At 38.1% G+C, this 22,050-nt stretch overlaps 6 protein-coding genes across 6 annotated transcripts; 3 read left to right on the top strand and 3 right to left on the bottom strand.

The window, feature by feature from the left end:
• Positions 1-3,952: 3,952 nt before the first annotated feature.
• MONOS_8285 (uncharacterized protein) lies at positions 3,953-5,293 on the top strand (the record flags this gene model as incomplete). Its single annotated transcript, XM_067878682.1, has 1 exon — positions 3,953-5,293. The coding sequence occupies one exon, from the start codon at positions 3,953-3,955 to the stop codon at positions 5,291-5,293; it is 1,341 nt and encodes a 446-aa protein (XP_067720063.1).
• A 202-nt stretch (positions 5,294-5,495) lies between these two features.
• On the top strand, positions 5,496-6,479 carry MONOS_8284 (uncharacterized protein; the record flags this gene model as incomplete). The annotated part of the gene is made up of 3 exons (XM_067878681.1): positions 5,496-5,760; positions 5,840-6,135; positions 6,306-6,479. 3 exons carry the CDS (start codon positions 5,496-5,498, stop codon positions 6,477-6,479), a joined length of 735 nt encoding a protein of 244 aa, XP_067720062.1.
• A 624-nt stretch (positions 6,480-7,103) lies between these two features.
• Positions 7,104-10,218, bottom strand: MONOS_8283 (uncharacterized protein; the record flags this gene model as incomplete). The annotated part of the gene is made up of 5 exons (XM_067878680.1): positions 7,104-7,548; positions 7,598-8,219; positions 8,870-9,064; positions 9,229-9,998; positions 10,196-10,218. The coding sequence occupies 5 exons, from the start codon at positions 10,216-10,218 to the stop codon at positions 7,104-7,106; spliced, it is 2,055 nt and encodes a 684-aa protein (XP_067720061.1).
• A 1,554-nt stretch (positions 10,219-11,772) lies between these two features.
• MONOS_8282 (putative AminoAcid/AuxinPermease(AAAP) Family Protein) lies at positions 11,773-14,786 on the bottom strand. The gene is made up of 2 exons (XM_067878679.1): positions 14,498-14,786; positions 11,773-14,435 (listed from the first exon to the last, which is right to left on the bottom strand). Exons 1-2 carry the CDS (start codon positions 14,750-14,752, stop codon positions 12,204-12,206), a joined length of 2,487 nt encoding a protein of 828 aa, XP_067720060.1. The 5' UTR covers positions 14,753-14,786; the 3' UTR covers positions 11,773-12,203.
• A 638-nt stretch (positions 14,787-15,424) lies between these two features.
• Positions 15,425-19,617, top strand: MONOS_8281 (putative Signal recognition particle receptor FtsY; the record flags this gene model as incomplete). The annotated part of the gene is made up of 6 exons (XM_067878678.1): positions 15,425-17,495; positions 17,593-17,880; positions 18,075-18,137; positions 18,210-18,234; positions 18,378-18,552; positions 18,756-19,617. The coding sequence occupies 6 exons, from the start codon at positions 15,425-15,427 to the stop codon at positions 18,879-18,881; spliced, it is 2,748 nt and encodes a 915-aa protein (XP_067720059.1). The 3' UTR covers positions 18,882-19,617.
• A 332-nt stretch (positions 19,618-19,949) lies between these two features.
• Positions 19,950-21,922, bottom strand: MONOS_18248 (putative Phospholipid/glycerol acyltransferase; the record flags this gene model as incomplete). Its single annotated transcript, XM_067871249.1, has 3 exons — positions 21,625-21,922; positions 20,639-21,574; positions 19,950-20,533 (listed from the first exon to the last, which is right to left on the bottom strand). The coding sequence occupies exons 1-3, from the start codon at positions 21,887-21,889 to the stop codon at positions 19,950-19,952; spliced, it is 1,785 nt and encodes a 594-aa protein (XP_067720058.1). The 5' UTR covers positions 21,890-21,922.
• Positions 21,923-22,050: the final 128 nt, after the last annotated feature.

The following is a 22,050-nucleotide window of genomic DNA, read 5'->3' as shown; positions in this document are numbered from 1 at the left end:
TCCCACATCTGTTCACTTCGACAAAACACTCTTTTGCAGCATTCAATACACTTTGGCCTTCATTTGGCACCAATCCCAGGGAGTGGAGTTTTATTGAAGAATTGGCAAACATCAAACACCCTTCAATCCAACTTTCACCCTCAAATCTTTGTTGTTTCCTCATTTTTCGCTCATCAGACATGTTTGTTCCTCGAACCATTTCATTTGGGCTGGATTTTTTGAATTTGAGTTTTTCATCATTCTCTTCTTTCGAATCTCCATTCTTCCTTTTTTCACATTTCTTCGTTATTTTCGTTCCACCTTCTCTTCCATCGATGTTTGTTTCCAATGCATTTTCATTGGCAAAAATGTCCTTTTGAAAGGTGTCCGACCAATTTCTTTCGAGATTATCATCAATTCTTTCTTTCTTCAGTTCATTTGTCTGGAATGTTTCTTCATTTGCCATACCATTGTACATGCACTGAAAATATATTATGCAGACAAAACAGCATATTCCTGACAGCATTGAGCCCAGTTCCCAAGTGGAATTTCTTTTTCTTTTTTTTCCTGAATTTCTTTTTCTAATATGGGTAACAAACTTTTAATATATTCGTATCAAAAGTGCAATTGTATTTTCATTTGTAGTTGCATTTTTTCAACATAACTTATAGGAAAACAAATTATCGTATTGATCAAATGAATAATATAAATTGAGAATACAACAATTTTGATGTGTTGATATTTCATCAACCAACAAGTGTACAGCGACAAAATGTGGTTTCTATGATGCCATATTATATTTAGAAACATCTGAGAGAGATTTCCTAGCACGCTCAAACACAACAATTGGTCAGTGGTTGTTCTTCAAAACATTAGTTTATTTGAAGAATTAAAGAGCCTTTGGAGAAATATTTAAAATTTCATATCACAGGATGATATTTTTTGTTTGTTGAGAATTTGTATTTTTGAATTTTCAAACAGCAGAAACAATGATTGATTTCTGAATTGAAGATTGAAAAGCGAATCCTGGCCGAAATGAACATTTTCAATCAAAGAAATGATCCACACAGGATTTATTTATTCATTTGTGTGCATTTTGCATTTTTTGAAATGGGGATGCATTTTGCATGCTTTGAGCAGAAAAAGATGCTATTTCAATCAAAAGAAATTTGCCAAAGGCTGAAACACTTGAAAATGGAAAATTTTAGAAAAAACAAAGATAATATCGGATGAGAAGGATTTTGTATAAAGTGTTTGCCAAAATTTTATTTTTTCGAACAATTTCAATAAAACAAAATCATTTGTTTGATTATTAATTGGAATGGAAATCCGCACCTGCTTTTGTCTATTTTTATATTTTTAATTTCAATAGAACAATTCTAGAGCAATGGCCAAAGTCTCATGTGCCTTGCTTATGACGGATTTGTTTGACAAATTGCTTTGGTGAAAGAGGCAAAGGAAGAAAAATGAGCAGACGAATGCAATGAGCTTTGGAAAAGTGGAGAAATGATGAAGTGAGATAGATGATGGATGAATGATATTTTTTCTTTTTGGTGGAACAAATGGAGAAATGCATTGGGTGTGGGGGATGATTTGGGATTGGATTTGCTGTTGAAGTGAAGAAAGAACAAGAATCATGCTGGTGATTGCACAATGAAGGCACCAGATGGAAACATGAAAAGGAGGAGATATCACTTCGATTTCAAAGTCTATTTGTATGAGTCAGCATTGAACGAGAATGCTTGGAAGCAGCAGGAGTGGAAAGGGTTATGAGCGAATTTGGGTGAGGATGATTGAGAGAGAGAGAGAGAAATGCAAAGCAGATGAAAAAGAGAATCAACCACAGCAGCAGAAGGAGATTTGGATGCACAAATCGTCATATTCACAGGTGCAACAAAGTTTCATTTGGAACTTGAAAAAAAAGAATTATGAGCTGTTGACGAACCAAGTTGATTTGCAAAGTTTTTTTACTTCATCTTCTTCAACGAAACAGTCTCCAAACACACTTCAAACATCATCAACTTCCTCCTTACAATCTTCACTAATTGCTTTGGAAGCGGATGAAAAGCACAAAATATGAGAATTATCTTCTGCCCCTGATTATTTGAAGCTAACTTTCACTTTTTCCTCTCTTGTGGATTCTGGGAGGAAAATCAATTCATCTTGTGGTGATTGAGCAGCAGAGAAGAAGAAGAAGAGAAAGGGAAAGAATCAGAAAATTTATTTCACTTTGGCAATATGTTCTGTCATTGCTGTCAATTTGTTCTTCTCCATCTTCATCATCTTCTTCTTTTTCATCGATCTCGATAGTTTACTCATCGAAAACTCATACAATTTTCATCTGTTTTGTTCTTCAATCTTCTTTGTTTCATATATCTTTACTTTCCTTCATTGAATTGGATGGGCACAGAATCCGATTGTATAAGTGACCAGTCTGGAACAGGGTTTTCTGACTCTTTTGCGAGAAAAACAGAGCAACAAGACAAGAGAAATTCTTCTCTCTTCGTTGGTCTCTCAAACACCTTCTATTCTTTTTTTTTTTTTTTTTTTGTTATTTTCATCATCATCACCTTCATCTTCAGCAACAATCACTTATTCTCAAATCGACAAAAGCACACAGATCAACCAGTTCTGCTTTCACAGCTTGTTTGAAAGATTCTATTTTGTGCATATAACACTTCTCCAAATTCAGTTTTTTTTATCTCCTCATACTCAATATGCTTCCAGATCAACTGATTTTTTATTTTTTATTTTTATTTTCTTTTATATATTTATTTATGCTTTTTTGGTTGTTTTAAGGTTCTTGATTTTAATGAATTAGAATATTTTGATGCTTTTTTGGGAGCAAGAAATTGTAAATGAAACAACTATTACCAATTTCAAACAAATGGGTTCTCTGCTAAAAAGTTATTTTGATCAGGGCAATGCAAATCATCTGGCTCATTTCATAAAAAAAAATGTGTTTTTTTAGAATTGTTGATCTGTTATGTATTTTTTTATGTTATTCAACTCTTCCATTAATTAAAGCTCTATTTCATCAAACTGGAGTCCAAAACAACAGAAAAATTCCTTAATACATTTGTAAATTTAATATCGCAAGTGTATGACAGAGATGAAGAAAAGAAGAGTTTTGGAATTGTGAAGGACTTTTCTTCAGGAAATTTACCGTATCTTATCTGCACATTTATGAGGCAGGAAACGAAAAAAATCATTACCATTTACATTTGTATTAATAAATCGTAATTATCCTCACGGAGTTCCAACTGCTACATCGCTACTTATGTATTCTTTACCATATTCATCTGTTTCTTTCAATCTTACAATTGCGTCTACAATCCGTCTTGCTGCAAATGGAATGTACCAAACATTATTAAAAATCCTTCAATTTGCGAAACTAGATTGGAAGTTCAACACGTTCGATTTGCATTTCTCTTAAAAATTATCGAAGGAACGATCAATAGCCTTTTGCCTCGTTATTTTTTTTTCGACGCTTCCGCTTCATGGTACACAAGAGCGTCATAAAATATTAAAAAGTCTGGCAGCTTACAAAAAACTTTACAAATACGTGAACAAATGGAATTTTTTGATTAATGTGATAAGTGGAAAATTGTCTCATTCAAAAACGTTGAACAAGTATGGACCATCTCGATTGGTCTTGCAAGTGCTTTTATTTTCTTCGCACTTGTTCAATGGAATGAATGATTCATTTTATAGATTGGCTCCAGCGATGCAGCTATTTCTGAGCGAGGGAGATGAAATGCCTTCCGAAGGATTGAACAGTGAAATAATAGAATCATTTCAAAAATTAATTTTATCTCGAATAATCGTAATCGAAGGAGGTTAGCTAAACAGCATTCGAGCAGAGAGACAACAATTGCTGGACACAACACCAAAGGATATTTTCAATCTCTCATCTGGCTTTGTCCCAGAGGTTGATGTGCAATCTGCTCGAGTAATTGTACAAAGGAGCAAAATGCTGTGCGATTTTTATCAGAATATGGAGTGCGGCGTGTATTTCAAAGTGCTCCAGTCTGGAATATACACAGAAGCTGTGGAAGCTGAGCTGGAACGAATGTTTTCAGTTTTCTCTTCGTCGCAAGGTCAAAGAAAGAAAGCGAACATTAGCACGAAGAAGAGCGATTGGCACAACAGCGAAGAATGGGAAGAAGTGCAGTATTATTCTTCTGTCTACCAACAGAGCGACAAGGCAGAAGGCTTCTCTTCTCGTCTTCAGCACAGCAAGAACGCTGCCCAACAGCCACCTCAGCTCCAAAAGGGAGACACAGAAAACGAACAGCCGAAATCTGCTGCCGAAGCCACTGGAGCTGCACAGTGCTCTGCTCACAGTGCTTCGTTGGATATGCCTGACAAAGCAGACGACTTCGACTCACAGTCACAGTCAGCTTTTCAAATGCCCGAAGATCCCGTGCGGAAGGCGCTGATCTACTTTGTGGTGTATTCCTGTGCATATGCTGCGCATCTGGGGTGTGTGCCAGCCACCTCCAACGAGACGCAGCGCAGGCCGTTTGAAGCAGCGTTCTACAAACTGGAAACGGCGCAGCTGAAGCAGTACAAGCAGAAAGCAGCTGCGGAGCGCACATATACGCTGATGGCGTCGCAGCCGCTGGTGCCGCTGACGCTGTCTGCTGTGCGCGCGAAGGTGGCGCTGGAGATCCGCAGCATGAAGCAGCAGCAGCAGGCACTCAACGTCTGGTCGCCGTTCGAAGGCATCATCAAGATCGCAGACATCTACCCGATCAAGCCGACTGTTGTGCGGGAGTACATCGACAGCGCTCTTCAGCTGCTGGATGCCATCATCGCATTCATCCAGCACGCCAGCGGGAACAAGAAGCTTGCCCGCCTGTTTGCCTTCGGGCAGCAGGACTACGAGTTCCTCTCCTCGCTCGTCGAGCAGCGTCAAAGAGATCGCTTTCATGTTTCTCCGGACGGAGAAATAAGCGGTGCCGAAGAACCTCCGCTCAGCCCGTCGTCTCCGTCTTCCTCGTCGAACGAGTTCTGCGAGACTCCCAGCCTCGCGATCGTCTCTGTTCCAACAACAGAACCAGCACCGCGCCTCACATTCTGCGCTGCAGACGATGCAAACACTGCAGAATTCTCATTCGCGTGTGCACTTGCCGACTCTGCAGTTCAACCAGCCTCAGATGACAAGGCAACAGCAGCAGCAGCAACAACAACAATCACAACAACAACAACAGTATCAGCAGCAGCAACATGCTCTGAGTCGCCATCACTCCATCCACTCGCACCATTCGCACTACTCTACTCATTCTGCTCATTCAGACCAATCGGGTGATGCTCATCAATATCTCAGCCACCCCAGTCATCATAACCATCACCATCATCATTTCAACCATCATAATCATAATCACAATCATAATCTTTATAACAATAACAATATCAACATCAATAGCAATTACAGCAACACCAGCCATTTCAATCACACTCATCTCAATCTTTCCTCTCATCCATCATCACGCCACATCTCCCTCGCCTCTATGCCTGACTCACCCACCTTCGGCACTTCTTCTGCTGCCTCTGCTACTGCCTCTGCTGCTGCTGCCTCTGCTACTGCCTCTATCTGCGGCTCCCCTTCTCCTTCCTCTTCTTCCTCCTCCTCTTCTTCAGTTTCCTTATCACCACCCCACACGCTCCCCCGCCAGCTCCCACGTCGTATCCCGCATCTTGTCTCAATGCTCGGACTCTGCCACCATCACCCCCATCCTTTTGGAGCTGCCAATGCGCCTGCGAACAAGACTGCATGTGCTTCGAGGCATCATCAATGAGATCTGCTCATTAGCCGCCATTTCCATCTACCGCATCGAAATCTGCATGTGACTAGCACACCAGGTGTTGACTGCCTTTGTGCGTGCACAGAACCTGCTGAAGCTGCATTTCTGGATGGACGACAGCTCCTTTGACGGGAGCGTGGTGTCGCTGGCACAGGAGATAACCAACATCGATTCATTCCTGTGCCGCACGCTCGAAGAGCTGATAAGACCGGATGTGAATGAAGAGTACTCAGACCTGCTGGATTCGAGGAGGGAAGTGAAGGATGCAGTCACACAACTGTCACAACTATCTCCTCTTCCTCGCAATGATCTGATCTTTCCTTCTACCACTCCCACCCCGTCTGTCGTGTCGGGAAACACATCCACCCAGTTCTCTTCCACTGCACGCACAGCTGAGTCCGTTGGAACACATATACACAGCCATTTTGATAATCACAGTCAAAGCCATAGCCAAAGTAATAGTCAAAGTCATGCTCATAGCCATCATCATCATTTTAATCACACTCATAATGGCAGTGCTGCTCAACAGCATCAAACTCATTCACAATCTTCTTCTCATTCTCAGCCACGTTCTCAGCCTCATTCGAATACAAGCTCCATTTCGCAGTCACAAGCTTACTCTCACACACAGACGATTTCACAGACAATGTTACAAACACAGACACAACAGTCAGCATCTGCCTCTGCTAACACATCACTTACTGTCTCTCCTTCTCCTTCTCCTTCTCCTTCTCCTTCTCCTTCTCCTTCTCCTTCTCCTTCTCATTCTCATTCTCATTCTTCTCCTTCTCCTTCTCCTTCTCCTTCTGCTTCTCTTTTGCCTCAAAATGCTTCTGCTTCTCTGCTGCCTTCTCAAATCCTGCCTTCTTCCGCTCTTCTTTCTCCTCCTCATCATCCTTCTTCCTCTTCCTCTTCTTCTTCTTCTTCCTCTTCCTCTTCCTCTTCCTCTTCCTCTTCCTCTTCCTCTTCCTCTTCCTCTTCCTCTTCCTCTTCCTCTTCCTCTTCCTCTTCCTCTTCCTCTTCCTCTTCCTCTTCCTCTTCCTCTTCCTCTTCCTCTTCCTCTTCCTCTTCCACTTCCACTTCCACTTCCTCTTCTTCGTCATCAATTTCTATTTATTTAAGTGTCTGTTCCTTCTTCTTCTTTTCCATCTCCTTCATCATCTCATATATCTCATCTGTCACATTCCTCTTCTTCTCTCTTTTCATCAACCCCAGCGCATTCATCTCTGGAAGCACCTGCTTTGAACAGTATGTCAAATGCGAGTGTTCTGACGAGTTGCTTATCGATGTGCTTGTATAATTGGCTTTACGGTGTTAATGCAGCTCCATCGACCTCCTCATCTCCTGATGCGAAGAAGAAGAGCGCTTGTGCGACGAATGGGACGAAGGCATTGAATGTGGTACATCGTCAAGATGAGTGGTGAATTTGAACAGACGAGGAGGCGAATAGAAGAAGCGCTTTTGCGACGAGGTGTGTGAAGATGGAGAGTATGTGCCGAGGAGAAGCGGCGCATCAGTTGCGGAAGAGAAAAGAGGCGCAGAAAGAGCAGATGAAAGAGATGAGGAGGAAGTAGTGGAGATGATAGCAGACGAAGTGACTGCAGCTGGCAAGTTTGATGATGTAGTTGGGGTTGCAACAGCAGTAGATTGTTGGAGGCTTCCTGGATGAGCCAAATGAGACGGGAGGGAAGGAGAGCTTGCCTGTGTGAGTGACTGCTGCGATGTGGCTGACGAAGTGCGAGTGGAGAGAGTTCGTGTTCTGAGAGGAAGACAACGATTGAGACTGAGGCTGAGATTGAGATTGAGACTGAGATGAAGGCTGAGGCTGTCGGGTGAGTGCAGGGCCAGGAGAGGTGGATGTCGACATCTGCTGGATGGGATGAGAGAAGGATAGAAGAGCAGAGAAAGAGGAGGAAGCGAGAGATGTTGGAGAAGTCAGAGATGCCAACGAAGAAGAAGCAGAGGAAGATAAAGGTGGAAGGGAAGAAGAAGAAGACGACGAAGAAGAAGAAGAAAATGCAATGGATTCAGTTGAAGATCCTCCAAGCACAATCGTCGGAGCCAACAGCGATGCAGAAACAGAAGACGATGTGTCATCAAAGAAAGAGCGAAGCGTGGCTAATGTAAAAGTGGTAGAAAATGAAGTGTTTGAGGTGCTAATTTCAAAGCGGTGTGCTGTTGATGAGTGTATCCGTGCCATTGACGTGGTTGTTTGAGTGATGGCGGGTGCAGGGAAGATGGGGGAAGTGGCTGAGACAGAGGCAAAGGTGGAAACTGTCAATGAAGGAGAAGAAGATATAGAAGAAGAAGATGATGATGATGAAAAAGAAGAAGAAGAAAGAGAAGAAAGAGAAGAAAGAGAAGAAGAAGAAGAAGAAGGTGAATAAGAAGAAGAAGGAAAGAGAAGAAACAAATATTGGAGTTGAATGGCTTGAGAAAACGAATGAAGATGAAACAAATGATTGTTTGGGAGTTTGTGAATGTTGTGAGCGAAGTGAGGGAGGTGATTGAGGAAGAATGGAAGGCGATAAAGAATATGTCGCAGGACGAGGAGAAAGAAGTGCTGCTTGAGTTTCTGTAGAAGAAGAATCTGCAAAGAGCAGAAGTGGATTTGTTGATGATTTAATGGTTGATAAAGGAGAAGAGCGTTTCTGGACTTGTGGTTTTGATACTGCAGGCTGTACGTGGGACGGTGCTGTGGCGCAAATGCATGAGATAACAATGGTGAAAGGGAGGCAAGTGTGTTGGAGTTTCTCCATCTGATCAATGTGCATATTTTTGTGTTTGGAATAGAAGAAGAAGAGATGATGATGAAGAGAGAATGAAAATGGAGCGAAGAAAAATAGATGATGGAAGAGAGAAGATGAATTTTGATAATTCCGTTTCAACATTTGCTGAAATCATCGCTGAGTCCAGTGTTAAACTTGCATCGGAGACTGTCCATCCACTTTCATCATCATTTCCTTTGATTTCATGTTTCCGTTCTTCAAATGTCAATTTATTGTTCATTAAAATCATTCTATTCACAGTCACTATCTTTATTCCTGTTTGACGTGCTTGAGAGTGCTTCATTGTCAAACAAGGGAATTGGACAATTCCACAGTGCGAATGATCAGACGACTCGGTGCTTCTAGCATATATTTCTTCTGGAGAGGGAAGGAGATAGATGCAGAGAGGAATGGCTACATTCGTGTTTTCATTGTCGTATCCTCTCACTTTGTCAACAGAGTTCAAGGTGGCTGTCTCACATGTGATGTTTTCTGATTTTGCTGTTTCTTCCAGATTGGGTGAAATGACAAAGATATCATTCCCCCATTTGGCTGTGTTTGTTCCGAATTCGGAGGATATCTGGAAATTGGGGTTTGCATTCAATAGCTGGAGAAGGATTCCTCCCCCATGACATACGATGCAGAGCAAAAACACCCTTCAAACGTCCCACCTTCCACTTTCACTTCATTTGCTTCTCCTGCACATAACATCATCGATCCTCCATTCTCTGAACTTGTGCTTCCACATCCCAAAAATGAACAAGAATTCAGATCAACGTTAGTCTTATCGTTGGAAAATGACATCACAGCTGCTCCTCTTGTTGTTCTTTCTATTCCATCAAAAGCGCATTCTGAAAGCGTCAACGAAATCTCATTTGTTGAAGAAAGCGAAAACAGTGAATTTGTGGAAATAGTCATTGACCAGTTCACATGTTCCATCTGAAACATCCCATTCTGGACATTTATCAGTTCTGTCGAAAATGCTGTTTCTGTTGATTGTCCGCTTCCAGAAGACATGTTCAGTCTGCTGATCCTCATTCCTCCTGCTCCACTTATCTCAATTAGCTTTGAGACTTGATTATTTGAATGAACTGAGTCATGCACAATAATAAAGTCCCTGACTGTCAATGTGCCTGTTGAGACTGAAAAAAGAGGCAAACCACCAGCCTCTTGTTCTGTTTGGATTGCTGTGCTCATATTGCTTTGGCCATTAACAGTAAAAGCATTGACTCCACAATCAAAACTATTTGTTTCGATTATCGTTCCCGAAGATATTTCGACATTGGGAACCAAGTCTGGAATGAGTTGTGTGAGGCAACGACTGATCGTGCTGCATGGATAAGATTCATAAATTCCACACGCATATGTGTCGTTGCCTTTTGGTTGTGAATCAGTTGATGAGACAAATCTCACATTTCCAAAATCATTGCGAAGCCATTCACTGTGATCAACGTTTGAATAAAAATTTGTACAAACTCTGTTTGTTGTTTGGCCGGTTGAATAGCAGGTTGGATCAATGTTATTTGACGTTGAGCCTTGCAGAGATAAATCATTTCCTAATTTTCTACAAGTGTTGTTGTGAAATAAGCAGAAAAATAATAATGTTCCGTAATTATATGCATTTATTTCAATGCATACAGCTCCTCCCCAACACCTTGCATAGCAATGACAAAATAAACAATTTGAAATAGCAACTTTATCTGAAGGGGTCCAATGAATAATTGCCCCTCCTGCACCATTTATTGAAGAGTTGCATCGACAGTTATCATAAAAGGAATTCACGACGCACACTTTCTGCCTTTCTGTTTTTGTTTGATAAAAATATATAGCTCCTCCATCATCAGCTGAAGAGCAATTATAAAATAAACAATCGTCAACAACTGATTGGGTATAAACATTATCGACCATTATTCCTCCACCTCCAAAGTATGTGGTTGCTGCAGACGAACATTGAGTGAATGACGTACGTTGCACGATGCATTTAGCAATTTTCCAAGCATAAATTCCACCTCCAATTGTCGAAGAAGCATTGCATCTTAAAAATGAAGAATTTTCAACTGTGAAAATGGCACTTGCATTGTCATGCACATAAAGAGCGCCTCCATATGGGGATGTGCAATCTTCACATTCACACAATGAAAAGGATTGGCTTACTGTTGTGTTAATTTGTTCTTTTCTTTGAAGGTCATTCGTTTCTCTTTTCCCAAAATGTGTGGTTGCGTTTTTGCAAATAAATTCATGTAAAGAAAACGATCCACTCGATATCCCTCCTTCAAAGACATTCACACACGAATAAATGAGGCAGTTCTCAATTGAACTTCGAAAACATGAATGTTCCACAAAATGATCGCTATTCGAGGAATATTTCACAGTCATGTTCCTGAAGGCACAATTATCAATTTGTTCGATTTTGCTCTTTCCATACAACAGGAAATATCTGAAGCTGAAACAGCCAGGCCTGCAATGACAGAATTGCTCAAAATGGCTGAATTGGAATCATCAGATGAAAATATGATACCGGATGGGTTAAGACTCTCTTGGGGGATTTAAGTCATGTTTGTGAAACAAATTGACCCACTTTGCATTTGGAACAAAGATGTTAATTTTTGCTGAGTGATGCTCTCATTCAAACAGAGATGAGATTGCTTGCTGATTATTGCTAATGGTTTTGATGAAGAAAGAAGCATTGATGATTTAAGTTCGATTGAGCAATTCCCCATTATGAGAACAGTATTTACTGATGTAAACAATGATGGAAAGAATTCTTTTGCAATTGAAAAATCTTTTGAAATATTTGTTGTCTTATATGCATCAAAAGATAAAAGATTGCTATTTTTATGCACGTAAAGATCGCAAAGATGATTTCCAAGAAATTGCCTTCTCGAACAAATTCTTTGCATTTCATAAGACTGTACCAAGGAGAATTCATATGTTACTTTTGATATGAGAATGAGGGAAAAACAATGAAAGAATATGAGACTGTTCATCTGATTTTTTGTATTTTATTTTTATATGGGAAGGAATATTTTGCAATCAAAATTTTGTTCCATCCAACATTTTTGAATCTTTTTGCTTTTCATAATTTTTCCATATTTTTTTTACACAATAGCATTAGACTTATTATTATGGAAGTGGAAAAAGTTTGAAACAAATCGCTGTTTTTTTTTTTTTCGAAAAAGCAAAAAATTTACCCAAAATTTCATTTCATAGGAATTTTGAAACAAACAATATTATTATTACATGCATATTAAGTGAAAAATATTATTTTTACAAGTTTTGCCAAAACTCCAGCAAAACAAAAAGAAAATAGCCACATATCAACATAAAGTGGCAACATTAAACAAATAAAGAAACATCAAAAATACAATGCAATTCATCAATGATGCAAACTCTAGAAAAAAATCAAAAATAAAATAAAAATAAAAATAAATAAAATTAAACAAAAATTCAAAAAAAAAAAAATTAAAAGTAACATTTTTCAACGGAACTTAACTTTAATAGAACAAGCAACAAATGAGAAGTAATTACAAATAGATGACATCACAAACAAGCTTGTGACATCTGCTGAAAAATAAAGCACGTCCGAACCAAAAACACACAAAATGAATAAAAACTCAGTTATAATATGTAAACATTTATTTCACACTTAAAACTCAACATTATTTCCCAGCGATGTATCAAACAAAAGTGCCATCGCCAAAGACGCAAGGCCCATCAAAATGCCAAACACAAGAAATGCCACCCCACCGCATTTCTTTAGCGAACACCCTTTCCTTTTCTGGCGCAGCAGCTGCTTGATTCTCTTCTGGTTCTTCCACACACACTCAGCATCTGACGGGTCGTAGTATCGCTTCCTTGTGACATATTTGTGTGGATTGCTGATGAGCTTCAGCAGCAGTGCAGCAGGAAACAGACACACAATAGCCACTCCTGCTGTCGAGCCAACGATGTCAAACACAAGATTCACCTGCGGAATGAAATACCCCAAAATCATCGCAATGACAGTGAGCGATGAGCCCATCACACAAGAAATGATCAAGTCACGTGAAAGACATTTGTTTGCTGTGGATGCAGTAGTAGTAGTAGTAGAAGAAGAAGTGTTTGACGAGAGAGAATTTGGGGTGTGATTGGAAGAAGAAGAAGAAGAAGGAGACAAAGGCTCCAATGACATTTCGACTGTCTCTGTCTTCTTCAAATTTTCATCTGACTCCAAAAAGTGCTCCAAGCTCTTTTCTGCGCTGTCTGCTTTTTCTTCTCCATCTGTTTTGTTTTCGCCAGCAACAAAATGCTTTTCTGCTAATCCTGCTTTTTCTTTGTCTTCTCTCTCTTTCTTCTTCTCTTCGCTTTCACTTACCAGATTCCACGAAGGGAACATCTCATCTTCTCCTTCATCTGGTAGCATCAGCCGCATTCCCCTTCCCTTTCTGCTTTTCCCTTTCAGTCCATCACCATCTCCATCATCTCCTTCATCGTCATCAGCACCTTCGTATTCGTAGTCATCATTCACAGACAGTGACACAGCATCAGGCAGAATGTCCCCTCCGATGAACTCATATCCCGTCTCCACTGCATAATCTTCGTTCTCCACAACAGCTGCCTCGTCTGCAAAGATCGATGCAAACGAAGGCGCTGGCAGAGCAACATCGTCAAAAAGATTGGTAAGTGTGTGCGATCTCTTTCGAGTTGAAGAAGGAGAAGAAGAAAGAGAAGAAGAGGGTGAAGAAACAGGAGAAGGAGATGAGTTATTTGGTTGTTCAGCAGTTGAATATGCATCTGCTCTTTGATATGACTGCATATTCTTTAGCATTTCTGCATCGTTATTAACCGGCTGAGTCACAAGTTTCCTTTTAGGCTTTACAATTCTGAAATATGAAATGTTCTGTTTTGCTGTTTTTTCCTTTGAATCTTCCTTTCGTTTCATCTTCAGCTGAACTGATTGATCCACCATCAATCTGTCTTCATCTGTCTTATCATCATCTTCCTGTTCATTTTCATTCGGCTCATTTTCATCATTCTCCATTCGACGCTCTTGACTAACTGAAGCATTGTTCAATTCTTCTTCCCATTTCCTTTTTGCTTCTGCTTCTTTCTCTCTTCTTTTATTCCTTTCTTCTTCTCTCTTTCTCTTCTCTTTCTCCTTCTTCATGCTCTTATAAGCTCGATATATCATCGTTCCAATGTTCTTCAGTGCAAGACGAGCCGGCAACATCTGCACAGGAAAACAGAACGTAACAGTCACCAAAGAAGCAGCACGCGCTACAACTGCCAGCACATCATGGTCATCAAACATGATCAAAATATTCCCTGCGTGAGACGAGCTGAAAAACCCAGTTGTGAAGCACATGTATCCAAAGGCCCCTGCTGAGATGTACAACAAGCCAACAATCAGCGACTGCACAATAGTCACTTTTATCATCGTCTCTCGTGAACGTCCTTTTAGTCCTCCCATCACCAACGGAACATTCTGATGGCAGCATATCGAAAATATCAAAGTTGAAAAAGTCTGAATCATTTTTATACTCGGATGGACAAGTTCAGCGGCTGGCGTTTGTCCCATTGAAGGCGTATGATTAAAGCATCGTATGATAATAACAACAATACAAAATGCCATTGACGCTGTCCCAAGAAATGATGTAAACTTTAAGGCTTCCATCGATCGAAACCACGAAAGGGGTTGAAGAATAAACAAGCCAAATACAATAACTGTAAACCAAGGTTGGGCAAATATAGAATTCGGATTAAGCCCCGCCAAACGTAGTAAAGAGGGGACAAAGTCACTAATCAAAATCACATAAGCCCAAAGACATCCAAAACAAAACATAAATGTACAACATTCAACAAGTATAAGTCCCCATCCTCCAAAGTATTTGGCAGTTAGCTAATCATTATTCGAAAAATTTGAAAATTATAACAATAAAAATAAAAAATTAAAAATCAAACTCCTCCGAGTGAATATACACCAGAAGCATCAGTTACATATAACACCATAACCATTGAGAGGAACGATATAATTTGTACAAATATGTTCATAATCAAAGCAACAACTATTCCTGATTTTGCGTAAGCTAAAGGAACTCCCAATAATCCTGCACCTAATGTTGAAGTTACTAAAGTTATAACAGCAGGGAATAAAGTGTTTGATGGTCTAACTAGTTCTTGTGTTTTTTGGGCTTTTTCTTTTTTCTGAAACACCATCTCACAGAATTTTTGATCGAATTATTTGATCTGTGAATTTTATAATAATTTTTTTGAATATTCTGAAACGAATAATTTGCTTTTTTTTTCAATAAAGAATTGTATGATCGATTCATATCTTTTTAAATTAAAGCAATTTTTGATTTTATTTTTATTTATTAAGTTTAGAAGTTCTAAAATGGAAAGAGTTCAACAAAAAAGGTTATTTACATATTACAATTAAATACTTCTTGCATAATTGTTCCGTTCTTATTACTGAAATGTTTTCAATTACAATGTTTTTTAATATGTATTTCTTCCTATATTTTTAGTTCTTTTGGGGAACAATTGTTTTCACTTCAAAAATTTTATTTAAAATCATCAAATGAGGATGCAGACAAAAATCTTATTCTTGGATTATCATTAGGCCTTGGAATTGGAGTTTCTTTCATCATAATATTAATTACTATCATTGCTTGCGTATGTTACCGAAAGAGGTTTGGATTTTATTTAAGTTTGACTTATTAGAAGATTCTTTTTTGTATAATAACAATATCCATTTATTTCTAAAGGAGAAAAAATAAAAATTACAATTTAGTAAAGGAAGAAGAACCTTCTTATCAATGCCCATATGTTACACTCGATAATTCTATTCAAAAAGACAATGGTAATTTTAAATCAAAAGAAGAATCGATGCCACATCAATGCAAGGCTTCATCTTCTGCTGCACGTTCTAGAAATAAAAAAAATAATAATGGTTCACTTTTAAAAGGAGATGAATTTACACATACTGATCAGATTGATGAAGAGAGTCCAAAGCTTGTATTTCCATCAATACTGAATTCATTGGAAACAGAAAAGGCGGAAAAAGTTGGAGTAACGCGAGATAACATAGCAACTGCTGCAGTAGGCGATAAATCAACTCCAGGAGAAATTGATGCAGATAAAAATAAGCTCGAGACGTTAGAAAATGAAAAGAAAAAATATGCAAAAGAGCAGGATGAAGCAAGAAAGAAGAGAGAAGAGGAAGAGAGAATAAGAAAGGAAGAAGAAGAAAGAAAGAGAAAAGAGGAGGAAGAGAGGAAGAGGAAGGAAGAAGAAGAAAGAAAGAGAAAGGAAGAAGAAGAGAGAAAGAGGAAGGAGGAAGAAGAGAGAAAACGCAAAGAAGAGGAAGAACGTACCAAGAGAGAAGAAGAGGAAAGAAGGAGGAAGGAAGAAGAAGAGAGATTAAGAAGAGAAGAAGAAGAGCGCTTTAGAAGAGCAGAAGAAGCGAGGAGGAGGAAGGAAGAAGAAGAAAGGAAGAAGAAAGAAGAGAAGGAAAGATTGAGGAAAGAAGAAGAAGAAAGGTTAAAGAAAGAAGAAGAAGAGAAGAAGAGAAAAGAAGAAGAAGAACGAATAAAGAGAGAGAAAGAAGAGAAAGAAAGAAAAAGGAAGGAAGAAGAAGAAAGAAAAAGAAAAGAGGAGGAAGAGAAAAAGAAGAAGGAAGAGGAGGAGCGCTTACGAAAAGAGGAAGAAGAAAGAAAGAGAAAAGAAGAAGATCGTATCAAAAGAGAAGAAGAAGAGAGAATCAAGAATGAAGAAGAGGAAAGAAAGAGGAAAGAAGAAGAGGAACGATTACGAAAGGAGGAAGAAGAAAGGAAGAAGAAAGAGGAAGAGGAAAAGAAAAGAAAAGAAGAAGAAGAAAGGCTGAAGCAGGAAGAGGAAGAAAGGAAAAGGAAGGAAGAAGAGGAAAGAAAACGTAAAGAAGAAGAAGAAGAGAAGAAGAAGAAAGAAGAAGAAGAGGAAAGAAAGAGGAAGGAAGAAGAAGAGAGAAAACGAAAGGAAGAGGAAGAACGTTTAAGAAAAGAAGAGGAAGAGAGGAAGAAGAAAGAAGAAGAAGAGAGAAAGAGAAAGGAAGAAGAAGAACGATTGAGAAAGGAAGAAGAGGAAAAGAAGAGGAAAGAGGAAGAAGAGAGATTGAGAAAAGAAGAAGAAGAAAGAAAGAAGAAGGAAGAGGAGGAAAGATTAAAGCGGGAAGAAGAAGAACGAATTAGAAAAGAGGAAGAAGAGAAGAAGAGAAAGGAAGAAGAAGCCGAAAAGGCAAGGAAAGAAGAGGAAGAAAGGAAGAAGAAAGAAGAAGAAGAAAGAATAAAGCGAGAAGAAGAGGAGAAAGAGAGAAAGAGAAAAGAAGAAGAAGAAAGATTGAAGAAAGAAGAAGAAGATAGAAAGAAGAAAGAAGAAGAGGAAGAAAAGAAAAGAAAAGAGGAAGAAGAAAGAAAGAAGAAAGAAGAAGAAGAAGAGGAACGTTTAAGAAAGGAAGAGGAAGAGAAGAAGAAAAAGGAAGAAGAAGACAAACAAACAGACGAAGCAGCTGAAGACGACAAGAAAGAGGAGGAAAAATCGGTTATTCAAAAAGAGAAAGACGAAAAGATAGAAGAGAAAGCAACAACAAACGAAGAATCAAAAGCCAACGAAGAAAAAGGAAAAGAAAAAGAAAAAGAGGAGAAGAATGAACTTGAAGGGCTGGTTATTCCATCAGCTGAAGAAGAATTTGATGTTGCATCATCATCATCTTCTTCATCTTCATCATCTTTATCATCATCATCATCTCCAGCCACACCCACAGGTGAAGCATCTGACAAAGTGGCTGAGGTTTCCTCTGAGCAGCCAGCAGGGCTGTCTCCGCAGAAGCTCATTCGCCACGAAAGACAGCGTTCTGTCTATGAAGATGGCTCTGTTCCACTCCCAGGCATTCAGGAAGCTATCCCCAGAAGAATCGCATTTCGTTTGTTTTTTTATTTTATTTTATTTTATTTTATTTTATTTTATTTATTTATTTCTTTTTTTTCTAATAATCTATCAATGAACTGTATGCTTTGCAGATGCTATCATCCATCGGGTGTCTCAAGTCACATTCATCCATAACAACCAAACAAAAGACCTGTCTGTCTTCAGAGATGATTCCACTTCATCATCATCCTCCTCCTCCTCTTCATCATCATCAACTCCATCTCCTTCCTCTTCCTCTTCTTCCTCTTCTCCTCATGTTCCATTTCTGAGTGGAGTTAGTCTTGCTTCGCCTGGTGTTACTGTTGTCATCGTTGAGTATCCAATCACACAGGGCATTTGGCGTTGCGAGTGGATGTTTGACGGATGCACTGAAAAATACGGTTTGCTAAATGAATCCTTCTGTTTTTCTTCTTTTCTCTCAAACTTTGACAAATTTGAGGGAAAAGAGCAACTTTTTTTTTAAATTTTATTTTGAATTGTACATTTTGTGTGTGTTGATTATTAATCGTGCATATGTGATGCCATTTCTGTTATTAATTGTTCTTTCTCATCAACCATTTAAAAAATAACACAGGAATTGGGATAGTTCCAACAACGTTTGTGCCAACCGCAGGATATGATCCTGGAAGCGACACTCGTTTGCACCTTTATTTCTTTCATTGTGTTCTTCATTTATTTGAATAACGAATTATTATTTCTATTTCATCAGAAAGCGGAATATACAATGGAAAGACGTTTGCTTTTGTTTTTATATTTAACATTCATCAACTCCTTTTTTAAAAACGTTATTTTTTGATTCTTATTTTCAATTTTTGGAACATTTACACCTTCAAAATCGAACATTTTTTGTAATGTTTGATGTCTTTTTGATATTTAGTGGTCAAGTGACGCACAACAAGCGTTCAAAGGGAGGGAACCAGAAATATGGAAATTCAGACAGAATAGCCATCGAAGTGAACTGCAACAAAGACCAGAACACGATGCACTTGTTTGTGAATGATACAATCCAGCCAATCGCTTTGAAGCATATTCCACCAAAGATTAAGTTTATGGTGTGTTTTTACTCTTTTCTTTTCCTTTTCTATTTTCAATTAACGAATTATTCATTTGCAAATCACAAAATAATAACTTGTTGTTGTAATTGAAACATGTGTTATTCCAACAACATTTTTCTTTTCATATGTCATCTCCCACAAAACCAATCATTTTTACCCGTATTACTTCTTTTTTTAACCCCCATCCCCCCCTCCCCCAGGCATATCTGAGTGAACCCTCAGCAACTGTGAAAGTTCTGTCTATTTTGAACATCTACAACACGTCTGTCTATCCCATCAAAGGAGCTAAGGCTGTCCCTTGGTCTGGGCCTCCAAAAACACAATAAGCTTTCTCTGTACAATGATTGAGTTCATTCCTCTTTTATATATTGAATATCTTGTTTGCGTTTAATTTTCATTTTTCATTTTTTTTTCATTTTTAAATGTTCATTGACTTCTAGTTTTTGAAAAGGAAATTGTTGCCAATTAACATTTTTTTAATATTATGATGTGCATTTTAAATTAAATATTGTTATTTGTTTGAGCTTCTTGTTTCCGTTTTGCTTGTTTTTGCAGGTATTTCCAGTGCTTCGTAGAGATGACGAAGGCACACGAACAATTTTTTTTGAAGATTTTTCTTTTCCACTTTTGTTTTGGTGATTTTCTAACTGAATTTAAAAATGTTTTGATGGATTATTTATTTGTTTTTATACATTCAGTCTTCTTGTCTATTAACCTTGCAATGAAGCAGCAATCTTGTTGACTGAAATATGAGCTCATACAGTTTTCTTGTTTATTTCATTTTATTTCGTGTAAATAGTGTTTTTATATCTTTTTTCGATGAGTCGCATTTTATAAATTGATACAAACAGTTTCTTATCATTTTCAAAAATGTAATTTTGTATTTCATATTTTCATTGGGCATTATGTTCCTAACAACACTTATTCTCATCCTCAAACATGTCTTTGATATTTCTCAACTTCATTTCATTTTTTATTTTTATTTTTATTTTTATTTTTATTTTTATTATTATTTTTGTAATGTTGCATTTTAGCAAAAATAAACAAACTTTTTTTTTGAATGAACATTGTCTTCTTGTTTATAAAAGGAGATCTTCGATCTTTTCCTTTGTAATTATGCCATTACTAAATTGATGTGAAAAAACAACAAAAACAAGAGAAGTGAAATTCATGATTAGTTAATCACAAAAATGTGGAAATATGATCGATAAAAAAATGTTGCTGGAAGTAAGAAGCTGATGAATGATTATAAAACACAAATCTTCATTGAAAAATGCAAGAGTGGAAAATCAAAACGAAAACTTAAATAGATACATAATTTTCTCTTCGAACGAAATGACTTTGTAAATACACTTATTCTCAATGCCAAAAGGCATAATTATTCATATTCCTCTTCAAAGTTGTTCAGAACTCGAAGCAGACGTTGAGGAGGAAGAAGAGGTAGAGGAAGAGGAAGAGGAAGAAGAAGTATCATTTTGAGAATTAGATTCTTTGTTTCCTTCCCCATCCTCCACAATTTGCTGGGCCTGATACACATTTTGTGGCGTTTCGTTCTTTTCTCCAGATTGATTGCCTTTGGTGAGAAGATAAAGCGGAGAAGGTGTGAAATCCTCTGGAGTCAGATCCAATTCATTGCTTTTTCCGTAATCTATTTTTTGCATTTGATTGTCTTTCTCAGCCATCACATTTTCTTTTGTCTCATTAACATTAGATGCACTGCTGCTTGAGCTTCCTTCTTCAGCTATTGCCTCTTCATCTTTTCTTTCTTTGGCATTGTCGCTTCTTCTAATATCATCCTGCTTCACATATGGGCTCCATCCTCTCATCGATGCCGGAGGCTTTGGAACAGAGCGTGCAAATGTTGTGCCAGCAGACGAATTCCCAAGAGATTCAATCCAGTTGAGAATGGCTGGTGGAGGAAGAACGGCGTTTGAATGAAATTCATCTTTTGAGGTGTCCATTGCTTCTGGCGGAATGTCTATATTGATCGAAAGCAATTGAGTTGTTTCAAACAAATCAGTTACAAAAAAATCAAATTTCAGAAAAAGTTAAAAAGATTTCATATTAATCAAGGAATACATACAATAAGTAAGTTCATCAAATTCCTGTTCCTCATATGCTTCACTGTTTGAGGAACGATCCTCATCTGACAACATTTGCTCGTCCAAAATCCTGCCTTCTTCAATATCTTTGAGTTCTTTCTCTCTCTTTTTGCTTCTTTCCTCTCTCCTTTTCCGTATTGCTTCTCCATCTTTAATCTTTTGCGCAACTTCTTTTTGAATATTTCTCGGGCGAGGCTGCTTCAGAACAGGTATCTTATCTCTTGTTTTTTCCCATTGCGTCTTCTCCTTCAATGTTAAGTATGAGATTCCTTTCCCTCCAACTCGCGCAATTAGATTCTTCACATTCCAGGCATAGTACTTTGGATGAGCCTTTTCTGCAGGCGATGGATAGTACACTGGTAGTGATTTGACAGACATCCAACTTGTTAATTGAGAAAATAACAGTGCCAAATGTCTAAACACATTGTACAAGGACCATGTTGGATCATTCCAAATGTAGTGATGATCAATGACAAGTGGGTGCACAGGATTGCCAGTTATAAATGCTCCGGAATGAAAGTGAGCAATTCGAGTGCCGTTACTCGTACTTCCTTCAGGAAATATCAATATTCGAGGAAATCTTTTATCATTTACCCTTCGTTCCACAAGATCCTTGAATGAGCTGCTATTTCCACCTTTGTGTCTATTTACAGCAACAGCCATATTTAGCTTTGCCAAATGTTGCAAAATTGGCTTTGATATGACGAACTCTGCAATGACAAAAGACGGCATATAAACCCAAGCAGTATACAAAATTTCTTGGGATGACGTATGATTTGCAACGATTATTTTACAATCCCGATAGAGTTTTCCTTTATGAGGAACCCAATAGTATCCCATGCAAAGAAGGATAAATCTAGCCCATATCCGAGTGAAAAATCTCCAAAGGGTACCACGAACCTTTCCGATAGGCTCATCTTCGAAATTTAGAAATAATTAATTCTTAAAAAAAGTTTTTTATTCAAACCTTTTTCTGGTAAGCACCAAACAAAGAATAAAAGAATGAGAATATACAAAATGAAGGAAATGACCCACAAAACGACTCTAATTGGAAGCAAAATACATCCGATTATTACTATCTTAATGTACCCCAAAACACTCCAAAAATTCTCATAAACATCTATCTGCTCTTGATCAAATTCGGGTTCATGCTTTTCCTTTCCATTTGTTTCATTACATTTATTTTGAAGTGGCATTGCATCATTAACTTCAGGAGCATTCTCTGTACTCATTAATCTGGAATATTTATTATCAACTAATATAATAATAGGTTTGATCAATTTTTTATTAAAGATTGCGATAATGAAAAAAAACTGAACAAAACATTTGCCATCTCATTTGAAAACTGAAATTCATAATTTTTTGAAGAATATCTCTAGCATATATTCAGAAT

The sequence above is a fragment of the Monocercomonoides exilis genome (assembly GCF_001643675.1).
Source record: "Monocercomonoides exilis strain PA203 chromosome Unknown scaffold56-565389, whole genome shotgun sequence".
NCBI classification, from domain to species: Eukaryota; Preaxostyla; order Oxymonadida; family Polymastigidae; genus Monocercomonoides; species Monocercomonoides exilis.
The sequence above is the reverse complement of the archived record's forward strand: the minus strand, read 5'-3'. Positions and strand labels throughout refer to the sequence as shown.

Excerpts from the sequence above, each read along its gene's own strand:
- MONOS_8282 (XM_067878679.1), bottom strand. The coding sequence starts at position 14,752 with ATGGTGTTTCAGAAAAAAGAAAAAGCCCAAAAAACACAAGAACTAGTT. Across the intron at positions 14,436-14,497 it reads GTGTATATTCACTCGGAGGA|CTAACTGCCAAATACTTTGG; the intron begins GTTTGATTTTTA and ends AATAATGATTAG.